This window comes from Watersipora subatra, chromosome 9 (genome assembly GCF_963576615.1).
Source record: "Watersipora subatra chromosome 9, tzWatSuba1.1, whole genome shotgun sequence".
In the NCBI taxonomy this organism is placed as follows: domain Eukaryota; kingdom Metazoa; phylum Bryozoa; class Gymnolaemata; order Cheilostomatida; family Watersiporidae; genus Watersipora; species Watersipora subatra.
This window is the reverse complement of record NC_088716.1, coordinates 53,677,564-53,692,875: the sequence shown is the minus strand read 5'-3', so window position 1 is coordinate 53,692,875 and position 15,312 is coordinate 53,677,564. Positions and strand designations below refer to the sequence as shown.

Below are 15,312 nucleotides of genomic sequence, written 5' to 3'. Positions count from 1 at the left end.
AATTCCCAGACCATATATAAATGCTTTGAGCCTGCATGTTCCTTCGGGCAAACCTGTGAGTGATGGCGATAGTGACACCGATGAGCCACCTCGTCGCGCTTCATTTGACGACCGACTCATGTCAGAATATAAACATTTGCATATGAATGCTGCCGAGTCTATAAAGTGAGTTGCTTTTCAAATCTCCTCCTTATACGCTGGAGGTTCTCTCGTTGTGCTGATCTGGTGGATGAATGGTATTCGTTACTCTAGCCTGAAAGTCTGTGAGTGAATCCACCTACAGGACATCAGATCATTTTAGCGTTTCTCTTAATGCTGCTTTTCTCTTGGCTCTGTTTGCATTCAATTCACCAATATTCTTTTGTTATACTGCACCTTGGTCATCATGACTAAAACAAAAACATGGAGTTGATACATTCATTGTGCTATACCGGTGCAGAATGTGTGGTTGTGGCAGAGTCTGTGAATGATGTAGTGTCAGAAGCTGTAAGGGTAGATGAACATTAGATAGTATATGATAATTTCATGCTATTAAATGGATGCGTCTAGTTATTGCAGGTGTTGTAACGATAACTCTATGAAGTGTGCAATATAGTTTGTGGCTAGGCCCTTTCTTTCTTCTCGGTCATACCATTTCTCTTCATACTCCATGACTCATTCTGAACATGGTTCTTGTGTCGCAACTCTTGACTACCCCAAGGACAGGATATAAAATACCCAACCTCGTCCAGTGATATGGACATGGTGTTTGTTGCTGTCATTGTCAAATGTACAGAAAAAGGCGATACTATTTCAGAGAAGCTATGGTCAAGAGTGAGCCAACTACACCGAACAAGAAGTCTGTAAACGGTTCGCCACAATCGTATGTACCGTGCCTGTTTTTTCACTTGGCTCTTTCTTGCAGTGAGACCCTTCGCTATATTGTGCTAGTCTGCCAAGCTTGCATGCTACTTAACGCCTCATGCTTTGGGTTAGCTACCTACCGGCTGCTTTCTCCCTTCCTCGTCTCTTGCCAACAACTTGCCTTCTGTCGGTCTGTCAGCCCTCAGTTCTCACTATTTGCCAAACTGTTTTATGAAGCCTGATTCATCTTTCCCTCATTTTTTCAGCTCATCGATTCTTTCCGAACAATATATATTTGAGTTGATTAGACTCCTTGTTAATTAGTGCTAGCTTCCTGTTTGGTTAATTGTTTAGCTGTTGTTGACTGCTTCTCTACCAGCATGTGTAACTGTTGTGCTCTTAATACTCCAACTCTGGTGGCTTAGTCGTCTAACGTTAAAGTCAAATATAGAGCTATTGCAATAGATGTAACGTGTATCTATAGATGTAACATGTATAGCTCTCGTATTCACTTATGTGAGTCTCATGCTTTTTCTACTCCAAGGTTTCATTAATAGATTAGTATTTTATTGGTCCGCATTTGTATCAAGCGGAACATTTTAATAATATTGTAAAAGAGATCACAAATAAGACAGTTAGATATAGTACACATGTAACGTGCAGGTAACTCACAGATAATGTTATGACTATCTAAATTCTGAAGAAGTTATCTTTTGCAGTTTTTAAACGCACTTAAGTACGTAACAAACACCATCAAAGATATTTTGTTCGGAATCGACGCAAAATTACTTTTTAATATATTACTCTTACTGTGCTAATAGGAAAGTGAAATTCACTAGTCACATTTGAATTGATGAACATGTACCCCGGACCAGCAGCTTCTGTTAGATTAAATGCAGACTAAAATAAACTAGTGATAGCTTGTATGATGAATAAACTAATTGACAATCAAACCGCTGTTTCATCTATTAAATCATATACTAGTCGATTTTTAGTCGTGAAATAACGCTGCAGCATCTGCTAAGCTTGTAACTTATTTTAACATCGAGCACTGCTTGAAGCCACCCAAGTTATCATCAGAGCACTAGATGTGTTCAACTTTCTTAGGCTAGTTAATGTACATTCGTGATGTTCTGCTCGTTAGAAATATGCGCTTTCTCCAGTTACAACTTTGTTTACAACATGTTTATAATAATTGCAAACTCGAAAAGTTTGAAATTTCTCACATACTGATATCTCCAATTACTTATGATAATGTTTTTACATTTTTGAATAATAATTTAGTCTGCATAAGTATGTGTACATCGTCTACCGGTTAATGTTGGAGACTTCTAACATTGTGGTGTAAAAGGTAGACACGAGTTAGCATTGGCTACATACATTTTTGTTTACAACACCTTTTATTGTTACATACAATGTTCTGCGGTTTGTAACTCTACACTGTAGATGCAGAATTCTATCTGACTTTTCATAAATGCTTTAGTCATTATTCAAGCGTTCCTCTGTTTAACTTGAGACGATATTAAAAACTTTAGTTTTAGCTGAATGTCTATGTTCCGTGGCCGGTATTTTCCAGTTCTTAATCCAGCGAGTTGTGTGCAACTCTCACTAGCTCTCTAATGATCGCACGAATGGCTTAGAGCCTTAGATAATGTAAATATGGCCATTAGCATATCTGTTTTTGGTGAGAATTCTATCACAATCTTAAAAGTAGGGGCAGTAATGCCTTCAGTGAACTAAGGATAGAATGTTACCCGACTACAAACGTTTAAACGATGTTATGTATTTAATATTGTTACCAAACAGCCGATTAATAAAATCTATGAAACAGGTTAATATAAATATTAACAAGGCGATTAGGTGTTAGCTCCAACCAATATGGGCTATATTACATATTATATATATATATTGAAATTTATAATACTTAGAACTAAAATCAGAGTGCTCAACATAAGATGGAGCAGTATAAATTAGAAATTTAAATAGTTCACTTATCTTTTTTTTCAGCTACTGACAGTTTCCTGCTAGTGCATTCTTCAGGCTGTAAACTTCAATTCTGATGAAGTCTACAGCCTGAAGAATGCACTAGCAAGAAACTGTCAGTAGCTGAAAAAAGATAAGTGAACTATTTAATTTTCCAATTTATATATATATATATAGTCCATATTACATTATATAGATATGTATTACATATTACATACAGGATATATATGTATATATTTGTGCCTTGCCATAAAAATAAGAGATAATTATATTAATATTAACGGTGTGAATGTGTTTCTACTAGGTACAGATCAATAGTGCCTGAATGGAGGTTTGTGGTGTGACATGATCTGATCAATAAAAATTACGTACATTTTCCACTGTAATGAAAAATACATAAACTGAAGATTGTTACATAAGTTTTAATAACTAATCTGTTTGCATTAGTACCTGTATTGACTTCGCCTTGTCTTGCGTTTCATTACGACAATCTTCACTGGTTGATAGTAGCATTTCTTCTATCCAATCACTTGGTTGTTATAGAAATTCGTTTGCTGCCTAAAAATGTTGGAAAGATAATTGAAAGAATAAGTTAAAATAATCGGAATAATAAGAATAATTTGAAAGAGTATTAGAATACCCATCAATTTGTAGGTTCATCGGCTAGCATACGACCGACATGGTATTATTGAATAGCAATTTTCGTATAAAGCCTGTTTAAGATAACCCTGGCATGTAGGCTCAACCTTTGCACGCACTAATTGACCTGCTGCTTCTTGCCAAGTTGTGCTGCCCTGAAACACCACTCTGTACAACAACCCCTATACATGGATTTCAACAAGCGAGCGTATTTACCTCTAGTCATATTTCCAAAACTCTTTCAGCTAAAGAAATATGGCTATTTCTTTTAGCCCATTCCTAGGAACTCTGTTGGCGCAAATCAGGCATTTTTCAGTTTTATGTAAATAAAGAAACATCAAAAAACTACTTTTACGATGTGATATTGTTTACCTTTGATAAATATCAGAAAGAGATCAGTTGTGGCCTGGTGGTTTAGTACGCCTGACATGCAAGCAACAGATGGTGGTTCGATTCCCATAACAGGCAACTGATGGTGACAGGAATGACGTGAAACCTTAAATTGCTCTCTGCAACTAGGCCTGTCTGGGCATGCCTCCAGTTGTTGAGGGTTCTGTTGTCACTGGACTCAGACATGTCAGATCGCAGAGCTATTGCTTGTGCCATGCTGCTTTTAAAAACGCTTAGACAGCCTCTGCTCGCAGTCAGCTAATCATACATGCTCGATCCTTGAGGGACGGCTCACACACGGTCGAAATGTTTGTTGGCAAGCTTCTGTTTGATAGACCGGTACTTATTGGAGAGTTAAAAGTTATTTCTCTAGTTCTCTCGCGTAGTACCTTACAATACTTGCTGAAGGAGCCAGTCCTTTCAGTTTCAATATGTAAACACATCTCATGGTGGTCTAAGGGGGTGGTGCATCAGTCTGTACTCTTCTAAGGTCCAGTTTACGCAGCTTCTTTGCTCGCAGCAGCTCACAATCTTAGTTTAACTTCTTGAAGATTAGTTGCAGTTTAATGCTGAAGCAATGCTGCAGAAATGAAATAAATTTTAGTGCAACTGCCAGCAACAAAGCTCAATATAATTATGCTCTATTGCAGAGAGGCTGTGTACAAGGCAATTGATGATGGCTCATTTGAGAAGCTCACCCGGTGTGAGGATAGTCCATCTGTCGACTGGAGCGTACGTATTTTCTCCAAACCTGTAGCTCATGAAATCAGCAACCTAAGATTTTATAGTTATTAAATTTATTATAATTTAGGATATTTAATAGTATCTGATGTTAATTTGTTAAATTTGTTTCTTACTAAAATAACTTTGTTTATTATAGTGAGGTGTTTGCAAATTTATATATTTAACTGTTGATGTACCCGATGCAGAAAGCTACACTTTTATCCTATTGCCTGGTTTATTGTCCTGCAAATACATTGTCTGGACACTAGCTCTTATTCGGATAGTCTCTGTTCGAATATATTTTTCATCTATAGCATCTATAGCATCTAACCTGAACGTTATACATTATAAGTGTGCGTTAACAGATGATAGCTATATTTAGTGTATGGAGGATGCTCAATCTGCTATATTTAGGGTATAGAGTACGCTAGCCTTGCTATATTTATTGTATGGAGTATGCTAGCCTTGCTATATTTAGTGTATGGAGTATGCTAACTTTGCTCGATTTAGTGTATAAGAGTATGCTAGCCTTGTTATATTTAGTGTATAAGAGTATGCTAGCCTTGTTATATTTAGTGTATAAGAGTATGCTAGCCTCGCTATATTTAGTGTATAAGAGTATGCTAGCCTTGCTATACATGTATGTAGTGTATAGAGTACGCTAACCCTGCTAATGATTATGTTTACAGGAGAACGCCAAACAAGGTTCCCATCTGTGGATGGATTGTCCATCCGGTGAAACTTGCTATAAAAAGGACTGTGTTCTTGGGCAGGTAAAGATTATTATGTCCCTGTGTGTCTAAAACTGTAGATTCTGGATTTGTAAACAATGTGTCACTTATATTTTTCATCTAATTTCGTCGGCTGCCATTTCTTTGACATGATTCATTTTGAAAATCCGAACAATTTGGTAACCATAGCAGCCGATCATGAGAAAAACCTTTCATGCATTTTGAACCTAATCATCATGCTATGAAAGAATTTTAGGTATGACCTTTGACCTATGACCTTTCAAGAACAACAACTCAGGTAAAACTTGCCTTTGTTATCATTAGGTTTGTCCCCTGATGAAGTTTGTGTTACTCGAAGTGCCGTTGGTTACACTGGAGTGATTTTTGGCAGCGGAAGGCCATTTGCCAAGTTGTTCGAAAAGTGTCTAGTACATAAAAATATATCTAGTTAAAAACTCCGCTCCACTGGCCTCCCAAGAACTAGTGAAATTATAGTACTCACCTCAGGCCATTTAGAATGTGATTAGTCGGAGGTACATCTATACTCCCACATGGCAGCCTGTTAGTGGCAAATTTCTAAACTGCTATATTCTGTCATATCAGTCTAGGAATTTAACAACTGTCAATGCAAACAAACTTTAGAATCCAGTGTATTGCTCATGGATGCTTATTTAGCATCCGTGTAAATATGCTCGAAGTGAAACTCCTTTAGTTGCCCATTCTAGAACGAGAGGATTACTCCTGTTCTATGGTGAGAGGATTACTGCTCATATGCAGTTAATTTTTGTTTAGATATATTCTCAAGATGTATCATAAGATATACGATATGTTCAATGTTATTTGCACCATGTGCACTCTAGTAATTCTTCTTCCCCTCGTGAAGAACCAACATGGTGGGATAACTTCATGTAAGTTAGATTGTAAACGAGACTTTGTACTATATGGCTTGCATGATTTTCTTTGGTTTTAGAGACATGGTCATAGGAAAAAGTGCAGCGCCTGCCATCTCACTGTGCACATCGAGTGTCTGCAGAATATAGAATTGGTGAGCTGTTTTACTCTAAATTGACAGTTTGCTTGCTTCTCTTAATGTGACACGTTGATTTTTTCTCAAAAAATAAGGCTACAAGCTTGAGAGCTTGGCTGCGACAAAGTCGACACATTACAAAATTTTTTCTTGGTGCAATTGAAGTGAAGGTCAATGACACACAGAAATTAAAATTGTTTTACAGTTTTGCAGCCGATTATCTACTCGTCTAGCTTAACTCTTTCGCTACCACAAGCCGCATAGTATGGCTGGGCAGAGTGTTTTCATATGGCCAAGAGCCACATGATACGGCTTTAGCAGGCTTTTTACAAGTTTTTAGTGACTAATTAATAAATTACCCTGTCGCATCTGTACTTAAACGAAAGGAAACAATTATCTGCGTGTGTTAAGCCATTAAATATGTTTACAACTCATCCTGAGCTTAGTTTCGCTTTGCAAAAGTTTTATTTTTTATCACAGTTTTTTAGCAATGACCAATCGTTTTATACGCATTATAGCTACGAATTTTTACTTACTGTCGATCTATTAACTTTGGGTGATTTTTATTGAACAATACTACTACTGAGAGTGATTATTTTTATCAATAATAATAATGCCATAAACTATAATAATATTGATAAATTGTCCAACTCGAACATGCTCACATTTTTTTCGAAAATGGCCCAAAAGAAAATGGCCAAAAAGAAAATGGCCAAAAAGCGTTTGTACTCATTTGTGGTATTTTTCATGGCATCAGCTGATGTAAGAAAAGGTAATTTAATTTAGATTATGTAATTTCTAACCATGTTGGAATCATGCTTATTAATTAGTGGATAATTGGAGGCAGCACCTTTAGCAACAGCTTATAGTTGTTCCTTGGAGTTGTTTTCACATGGCACCAATAGTGGTCGCGCCATGGTGTAAGCGCCTGCATTTATTTGCTACAGACTTCTCTAATCTGCAAAGAGATTGATAAGTGACTAGTCAAATCTTACTCAGCACTCATTCAGCTGTGTGGCTCAAGTGGAAGTTGTGCTCTCCTCATCAACACGCCTTAGTTATAAAAACTTATACTCATTATCTCATCAGGGAAGTAATCAGCATACGTAGAGTTTAATTGACACAATTTTATGGGTTCCTTTTCAGTTTAGTAATAAAGATATTTTAGCTGGTTGTTTTTTAGTACTCATAAGTTGGATTGCTTGTTCTTGGCTTATCAATGTACTGCTGATACTCGGAGTTACTGATTAGCTACATGTACGCTGTCATGGCAGAGAGGCTGTGTATGGACACTGGAAATGAGTATTGCATAGTTGTGTTGGTAGTTTGAACTTTACGTCTTTTTGGTAAATTTTTAGATTTTAATAGTTTGGGTAGTTGTTAATATTTTGGGGGATTTATAATATTTTTTGGGTAGTTTTTGATATTTTAGTGAATAAATATATCTTCAATTTTTTTGTCTATGGTATCCTAAAATTTATTACGTAACATGGTAACAACTATACATGCAAGATAATTGGCATGAAAAGAAAAGGCTGCGATTTACAAGCCAATAGAAAATTTATGCAGATTTTCACCAGATCTGTGTATTACGAGTCTGACAGTATTTTGTCAGTAATGTCCTCGGAAGTTTGTAGAAAATTTGTCACTTATCTGTTGTATGTTTATGAACACTTTCATGTAGAACTGTGCTACACTTAAATTTAGAAATTGGTTGTCTTCTTGCAAATTAGTAAAAATATTTCATCTTACATAGATTAACCGCTCCAAAAGTTCTACCAAAAGCTAATAATCAGTTGTTATTATGTTGTTATTATTACATTGTTATTATTATATTGTTGTGATGATTTCAGCAGCTTCAAATATTTAATTGGGGCCCATTATTATCAAGTTTAGCATAGAAATTTTTAATCTGTAATTGGGATATATCCAGAAAAACCTGGGTATATTATGTTCAGAGTGTTACACCTGTACCATGGGGATACATGATGTAAGTTGATTGAAAGAATTGAAAGATTGATATTTTGGGCTTGCTGCACAGTTGCTACATTTACAACTAGTGAGAAGCACAAGTCTGCTGCAAATAAGAAAGTGCGCTTTAGTATTTGGGTTGAGACAACTCCTGTCTGTTTTTAGTCAGCTCAATGTAAACCTACATTCAGAGAAGCTGGAGTTAGAAATTACAGAGAGGTAAGTTTGTTCGCTTTCTTATTTACTTAAAAATATTTACATATCTGTAAATATAGCATCCATTGTATATGTAATGTTAACTTCTACTCATTTGCTGGTATACTAGCAGAGTTACAGAGTTTTCGCAGCTCTTAAACTGTATACGTTCAGAAGTTTCAAGGAATATATATATTGTTTTTGTTCTGATATATATATATATATGAAAAACAAAATTATCAGTTTGTAATAATTATCATATTTTTCAGGGTACTATTTCAATTAATCAATTTAAACTGAAGGTTTTACCTAATAATATAATGAATAATGCAGCATAAAATAATTAATGTTAGAATTCTTCCTTTATCATGTTTAAAGTTTCCATCATTTACTTGTATTCTTCAAGCTAAGTAGTACAAGTATATGCATGAAACATACATATATTATAAAACAATACAATTAAACATAATATATTATAAAAATAATAATTAATCATTTCTTTGTCTTTCTCAACTTCTGAAAGTTTCATGCGTTGACTTGCATTCTTTGAACTAAGTAATAGAAATAAATGCATGAAACTTTAATTAGATAAGAAAAAAGATAAATGTCATTTAAAAGTAGTTTAAAATATATATTATTCTTTTGCATTGTTTTATTCACATGCGGCACAATCTTTCTATTACATCATCAAACTGATTAGGCTATTAAGATGCATAAACTTTCTACAATTATATAACTTAATTAGAATAAATAATATTTGTATTACTATTAAAGTGTAGGCCGCAGCAACACATTGGTAATTCAACTAGCATGGTTATATACGTCTAAAACTTTTTTAACTACTAAAGAGTGAAAGTTTCCTAAATTATCTATAAATATCATTTGTAACTGTAATCTTAAGTACCAATACAAGGAATTAATTTGCTCTCTGAACGTATAGTTCAGAGATCAGAGTTCAGAGTTAACGCTCTCTGAACGTTTACAGGCCAATGTGTTCTTTTTTATTATGTTTAAACAAAAACTGTCAAAAAATTGCTGTCGAGAGAAATTATAGACAGCAACACTGATAATATCTGATTGTATGAACTACAATGCGTAACAGGTTCAATAACACAGATAACTGTTGTTAGTGTTCTGATATTAGCTCTAGGATGCTCATGTTGCGTTACATGGCAGTCCAGTTTCTCCTTTCCCATGTTTGCTGCAAACTATTGTTTACCATGAGTGAGAGCATTCGTATATATCTCTGTTATATTTCACTGAGTTAAATAGTCCTAGCACATGGCTAACTGGAAAGTGTTTAATATTGTATTTTAGCTTATTTGGTGCCCCCAAGTCTGGTAGAACTAGTATAATAAAATGTGTTGAAGTTCCTCACCACTTCTTCACCACCACCACCACCACTTCTTCACCACCACCACTTCTTTACTACACAACTAAATAAACTATACAGTAATCATTGCCACAGTGTGTTCAAGTTTTTTATAATTTTTGCAGCTTTCGTCTCTGCGGTGTAGAGACAATTTATAATTTAGCATCTAATCTTACAGGAAACATTCCAGCTTATTGAAATATAACAGATCTGACATCTCAGATGATCCTGAGTGATGGCAGTTATACGCCGTTTTATTAACTATCAGCTTTGCTTTTATCACTGGGACTGCCAGGAATAAAGATGTCCGCTATTTAAAGAATAGAGGAAATGAGATGCTAAATTTAGTAATCACAGGTTTTAGGTACTTACTAGTTATGATGTTTAGTGTTGTAAACTTCCGTTATTGGAAGAAAAAGTAATTTACCAAAAACCAAACCTGATGCAGGTATATTCAAATGAGCATATTAGTGTTTGTTAACTACATATCATGATACAGTATTGCGGGAACTACAGTTTAGATAGAAGGTGGGCATGTTGATTATTTGGTATTAAATTATGCATGTCATGTTGGTGTAGCGCTCCATTGCCGTATCATTCATATGTTTACAATAATGTGCAATTCTTATTATTTTCATCAAATGAATGGTTGAAGCTGTGGTTTTTGGTGGGCTGTGGCCAAATATGCATGTACTGTTTAGCCAGCTACAAGTAACTCGCTGCTTCAAATGACCTGAAATTTATTATATATAATTATTTATATATTATGTTATAAAATGTGATTAAAGACTGCTTAACAACATGGTGATGGCATATTGCTTCGACTGAGCATGTCTCGGCAGGTCTTGAAAAGATGAACTTGCACAAAATTTTGGTATGTTTTATCAGAAAATATCGGCATTTTTTATCATTTGCAATTGTTTGTGATGTTTGAGATGATCTGACTGCCAGGATGTTTTAAGATTAAAATGGCAGAACTTGATAGCGGATTAAAAAAGCTCAGATCAAGCGAAAGTACGATTATGACGTCTATATTTGCAAAGAACCGACAGAATAGAGACGTGTAACGCTACAACTTGAACACAATAGTTGATATCAACTATAGCAACTAGTGATGTCATTTTATACATATTTTTATTCTCTGCGTTTTAACCGTGATCAAGTTTTGTCGATTTTAATCTCGAAACATACTGGCAGTCAGACCACCTCAAACATGAAAACAATCCCAAATGATGGAAAAAATATCAATATTTTCTGTTAAAATCTACTAAAATTGTGTGCTAATTCTACTTGAACACTAACTGCTAGGGTATAAATGCATCACTTATAATTGCTGGATCAATTGATAGGAATGCATATTGCTATCAATTGATCCAGTAATTGCTTATTGAACAGTTGAAAGCGTGACAATATTAATTATTGGGATGCTATAAACATACCGAAGCATTCATATTATGTTATAAATACTATACTTGTGTTTCTAGTTGGAATATTATGTACAGTTTAGATATTGTAAAAATATGAGTCCTTGCAAATTCTTCTGCTCGAATTATAATCCTTCATCCTTAGCTATGTATTTTTGCTTTGGCTTTTAAACTGGCTCCACAAGTTTGATATAAAGTCCTAATTAGTATTGCTTTTAGTTTTATTCTTGAAATAGAAACACAGAAATGTTATGTATTTTCTTGAATAATTTGTGTGATTACACATGGGTTTTTGATCTTCATTGACTGAGGAGAATTGGCCTTCACACTATTTTTGGTTGTTAGTAAATAGCTTTTTCATGAGATTCTGATTGCTGTTAGGACTTGCATTCATTTTACTGCCCAATATATAACGCTCAGACTGTTTCGTTTTGACAGCAACGGAAAGTTCTCCATCACTGGATACATAAAAAGAGGCAAGATGGCCGATGCAAAGAATGTACAAAATCATTTACTCAACGTAATTTCCCATTTCACTCAAGCAAGGTAAAGACCACATCTCCTGAGGATGCTTAGGAATTCTATATTTAATCAAGAGTGTGCGCAATCCCTAGAAGCTATTAATTATGTAGGCCAGTGTATCTCATTCTTATGCATTCATTTCGCTGGTCGTTTGGTCATAAAACATTCATTTTTGGCGAGTCTTTCTGCAGCAGATTAATAATTAAAATCGACTATCTGAGCATCTTCTATCAGTAATCATTTAATGCAATTTTAATAAAATATTTACTGGATTGAAGATCATGTTTTGTATCTTCATCCTCTTCACATTTTCACAGCATATTTGCCTGATTCTAATCTAGTCATCAAGCATCATCTTTTTGAAAAATGAAATGCTTCGCGATACAGTGGAACCTCGGTTCTTGAACGCTTCCGTTCTCGACCAGAAATTTTGAGATTTGTTCGTTTCAGATATCAAACATAAATTCGGCTCTCCGCCAAACCGGAGCATGCGCATTGTAATTAAACGTTCGGAACAGCTCAAAACTTTCAGAACAGTCAATTGATCAAGAGCGTGTGGCTGAATTATTACGGCAGTCTGACTGGCAAGCTGGAGGGTTCGAGTTCAAACCTTCTGCGATACAAAGTTGAGATTCAAGATTTTAATAGCTGTAGCTATAGTTATCCTACGTGTGTTCAAATTACTTAGAGCTTCAAGTTACTTAGAACATAACGTAGGCTAACTACCTACTTATATTATATACATGTATATATATATACATGTATATGCTTGATATGTATAAATAAATACACAGGTGTATGTATAAATACATACACCTGTGTATTTATTTATACATATCAAGCAACGGTATCCATTTCGATTCCTTCCAGATACCATTTGGTTTGGCTGCAGTTGCATTAATCAGTCAACAATCAGGCCAGGCTTTTTTTTACAAATTAATTGCCTAGTTGTGATTATAGGATGTGGTGGCTATTTGCTGTTCATGGTGCCAATCCGCATATCATTCAAAAGCGTCGTGCTTCCAAATGGACCAAATTGAGGAAGAATGCACACTGGGAGAGTTTTCAAATGTTCTTATTCCTCCGTCTTGGATTATAAAGATCTCACGAAAGGTATGCTTGCATTAGGCTAATTGTTATCAATAGACTTGTATACTACTCATAACACGAGCAAAATTACTACTTTATTATGAATTTCAACTTATTGTGCTTTTGTTGACTACACGTAGCAGCGGCGATGTGAAATGTCTAAGATTTAGCAACTATGCGTAGGTTCACTCATTGATTTGTTGCTTTTATGTCGCGTGAGGCATTGCGGTTCAGTGAGCCACAGTGACACAACTCCCACTTAGCTATTAAGGTTAGAAGATTAGGAACTGCATAGGATTAACTCAGCTAGTGTTACAGTAGCTGTCTGATGAGTGTGACAGCCTTCGTATGTAACGGTAGGTTGTTAGGAGATAAGCTGGTTAGAGTTGTTAATTCTCTTTTGCTGTTTCACCAGAAGAGACGGTGTCACAGCAACTCCTGGGTCCAAATCCTGTTCATTAATTTGTTAGCAATATGCTAACTAATATTTTATGCAATTCGTGTGCTCCATTGTATGGTATGCTTTCATTCATTTCGTCTTTTCTTAATTAAAATTTTTTTGAATAACTCAAGAATTGATTATAGTCTGGTACCTTTGTGAGAGAGCCAACTGGGGCGTTTTTTGAGAGGAGCACACAGACTTTGGTCTGATGTAGTACAGGAGCACTTGTGGTTGGATGCCCTTCCTAACTAGTGACCCCCAGCTTTCGTAGCCATCCCAGTTATCCTAGCCATCCCAGTTATCCTAGCCATCCTAGCTGTCCTAGCCATCCCAGCTGTCCTAGCCATCCCAGCTGTCCTAGCCATCCCAGCTGTCCTAGCCATCCCAGTTATCCCAGCTGTCCTAGTTGTCCCAGCTGTCCTAGTCATCCCAGCTGTCCTAGCCATCCCAGCTGTCCTAGCCATCTCAGCCATCCTAGCCATCTCAGCCATCCCAGCTGTGAGACTCAAACCTTGGACCTACTGATAATAAGTCAGCGCCCCAACCATTGAACTGCTGCCGCTCCCTTTTCTTTCCTAATTATAATTGGTTACTAAAATCTACACATTAAACCATTTTTGTCGAGTGAGTAAGGTTGTCATACATTAATTTAATAACTATTTATTCTGTGTCACCTCTATCCATTATTTGAAGTAATGTAAAAACTAGCTTATCACTCAGTGACATTCCCAACTATTAAAAGGTAGCTGATCTTCATAGATACAGTTTGCTGTGTCACATAGTTTGCCTCTTTTTGGCATATTCAGTCAGGAAATAAGGTGAGCTCGCTATTTTTAGTTTAAAAAAACCGAAAAATGATTCCGAAACTTGTACATATACAAGTTTTTGACGCAACCACCAAAATAATAGTACAAGGCTAAAGATGTTTTCTTGCAGCTTTAGTGAGATTGGTGTCAGCGGTGATATTGTTTTGATTGGTGCATCGACATACTGTTGATAAATAACCTGTTCACAGTGCACACAGCACGGCTGCCGGATGTAGCTGCACTTACAGTATATACTTGTCAATGCAAGACACTTGTCATAATGAACTCAAAGGATACGAAGCTCTGTTTCGCTCCTTCCTGTTGACTGGCTTACAATCAACTGAATTATTTATCTTATTTCCTGAGTGATACAAGTGCTATGCCATGTTTACGCATCACTCATAAGGCCGTGTATAGCACAGTGACTGCTCCGTTTCCTTTAGAACAGTAGGTACCAACAGTAGGTACCTGTGTGCAAACATTGTTTCACAATTGTAAAATTTTTCGCATGTATTCGTGTTAAAAAATAATCTATTGAACAGGAAATGTGGTCATTCAGTAGTTAAAATGTTGATATTTGAACCCTTGAACTCTTGCTTTAATTGAGATCATGTCTTCCATGTTCTTCTAACATCTCCTTTTCTATCTGCTTATTTCATGTTAAAGAAATTCAGAATTCTTGCACGTGATTCGCTGCGGAGGGCTGTAGGCCCAGTCTCTCTGCAAGGGCTTATATTCATACTAGTGTTTTTGATAAGTCTAAAAATATTGTAAATTGCTCCATGTATTTTTATAACCTTTAAAGAGATATTTTAAGGAGAAACTACAGATGAAGCCATCACTAAAGGTATAATTTGTGTCAACATTTTCAACATGTCACCTGATATTCTGGCTAATTTATCTAAAAAGTAGTTATAAGTAATGTGACGTGTTATTAAAAATGTATATAGCTGCAATATATATTCATTAAGTTACTGCTAAAATAAATCATTTCTTGCGTTTTTTTATGCTTTACAATACATGTAGAGTAATTTATTTATGTTTGACGTACAGTGATATTCTTAACGAACCGTCGTTGTAAGTCAGTAACCCGCTGTAAATGGTTAAAAACCATTTAGCATGAAAGTCAATGATTCTCAGACTGCAATTTTACAT

General features: G+C 35.6%; 1 protein-coding gene across 2 annotated transcripts in view; it reads left to right on the top strand.

The window, feature by feature from the left end:
- The window catches only part of LOC137404668 (diacylglycerol kinase zeta-like), a 128,347-nt gene that overhangs the window by 78,434 nt on the left and 34,601 nt on the right, over positions 1 to 15,312 (top strand). For both annotated transcript variants that reach the window (XM_068090893.1, XM_068090892.1), the window contains exons 5-11: positions 797 to 862; positions 4,506 to 4,587; positions 5,268 to 5,351; positions 6,280 to 6,354; positions 8,473 to 8,526; positions 11,737 to 11,844; positions 12,781 to 12,933. In XM_068090893.1, the coding sequence (XP_067946994.1) occupies positions 797 to 862; positions 4,506 to 4,587; positions 5,268 to 5,351; positions 6,280 to 6,354; positions 8,473 to 8,526; positions 11,737 to 11,844; positions 12,781 to 12,933 (622 nt within the window). The remainder of the gene's footprint in view (positions 1 to 796; positions 863 to 4,505; positions 4,588 to 5,267; positions 5,352 to 6,279; positions 6,355 to 8,472; positions 8,527 to 11,736; positions 11,845 to 12,780; positions 12,934 to 15,312) is intronic.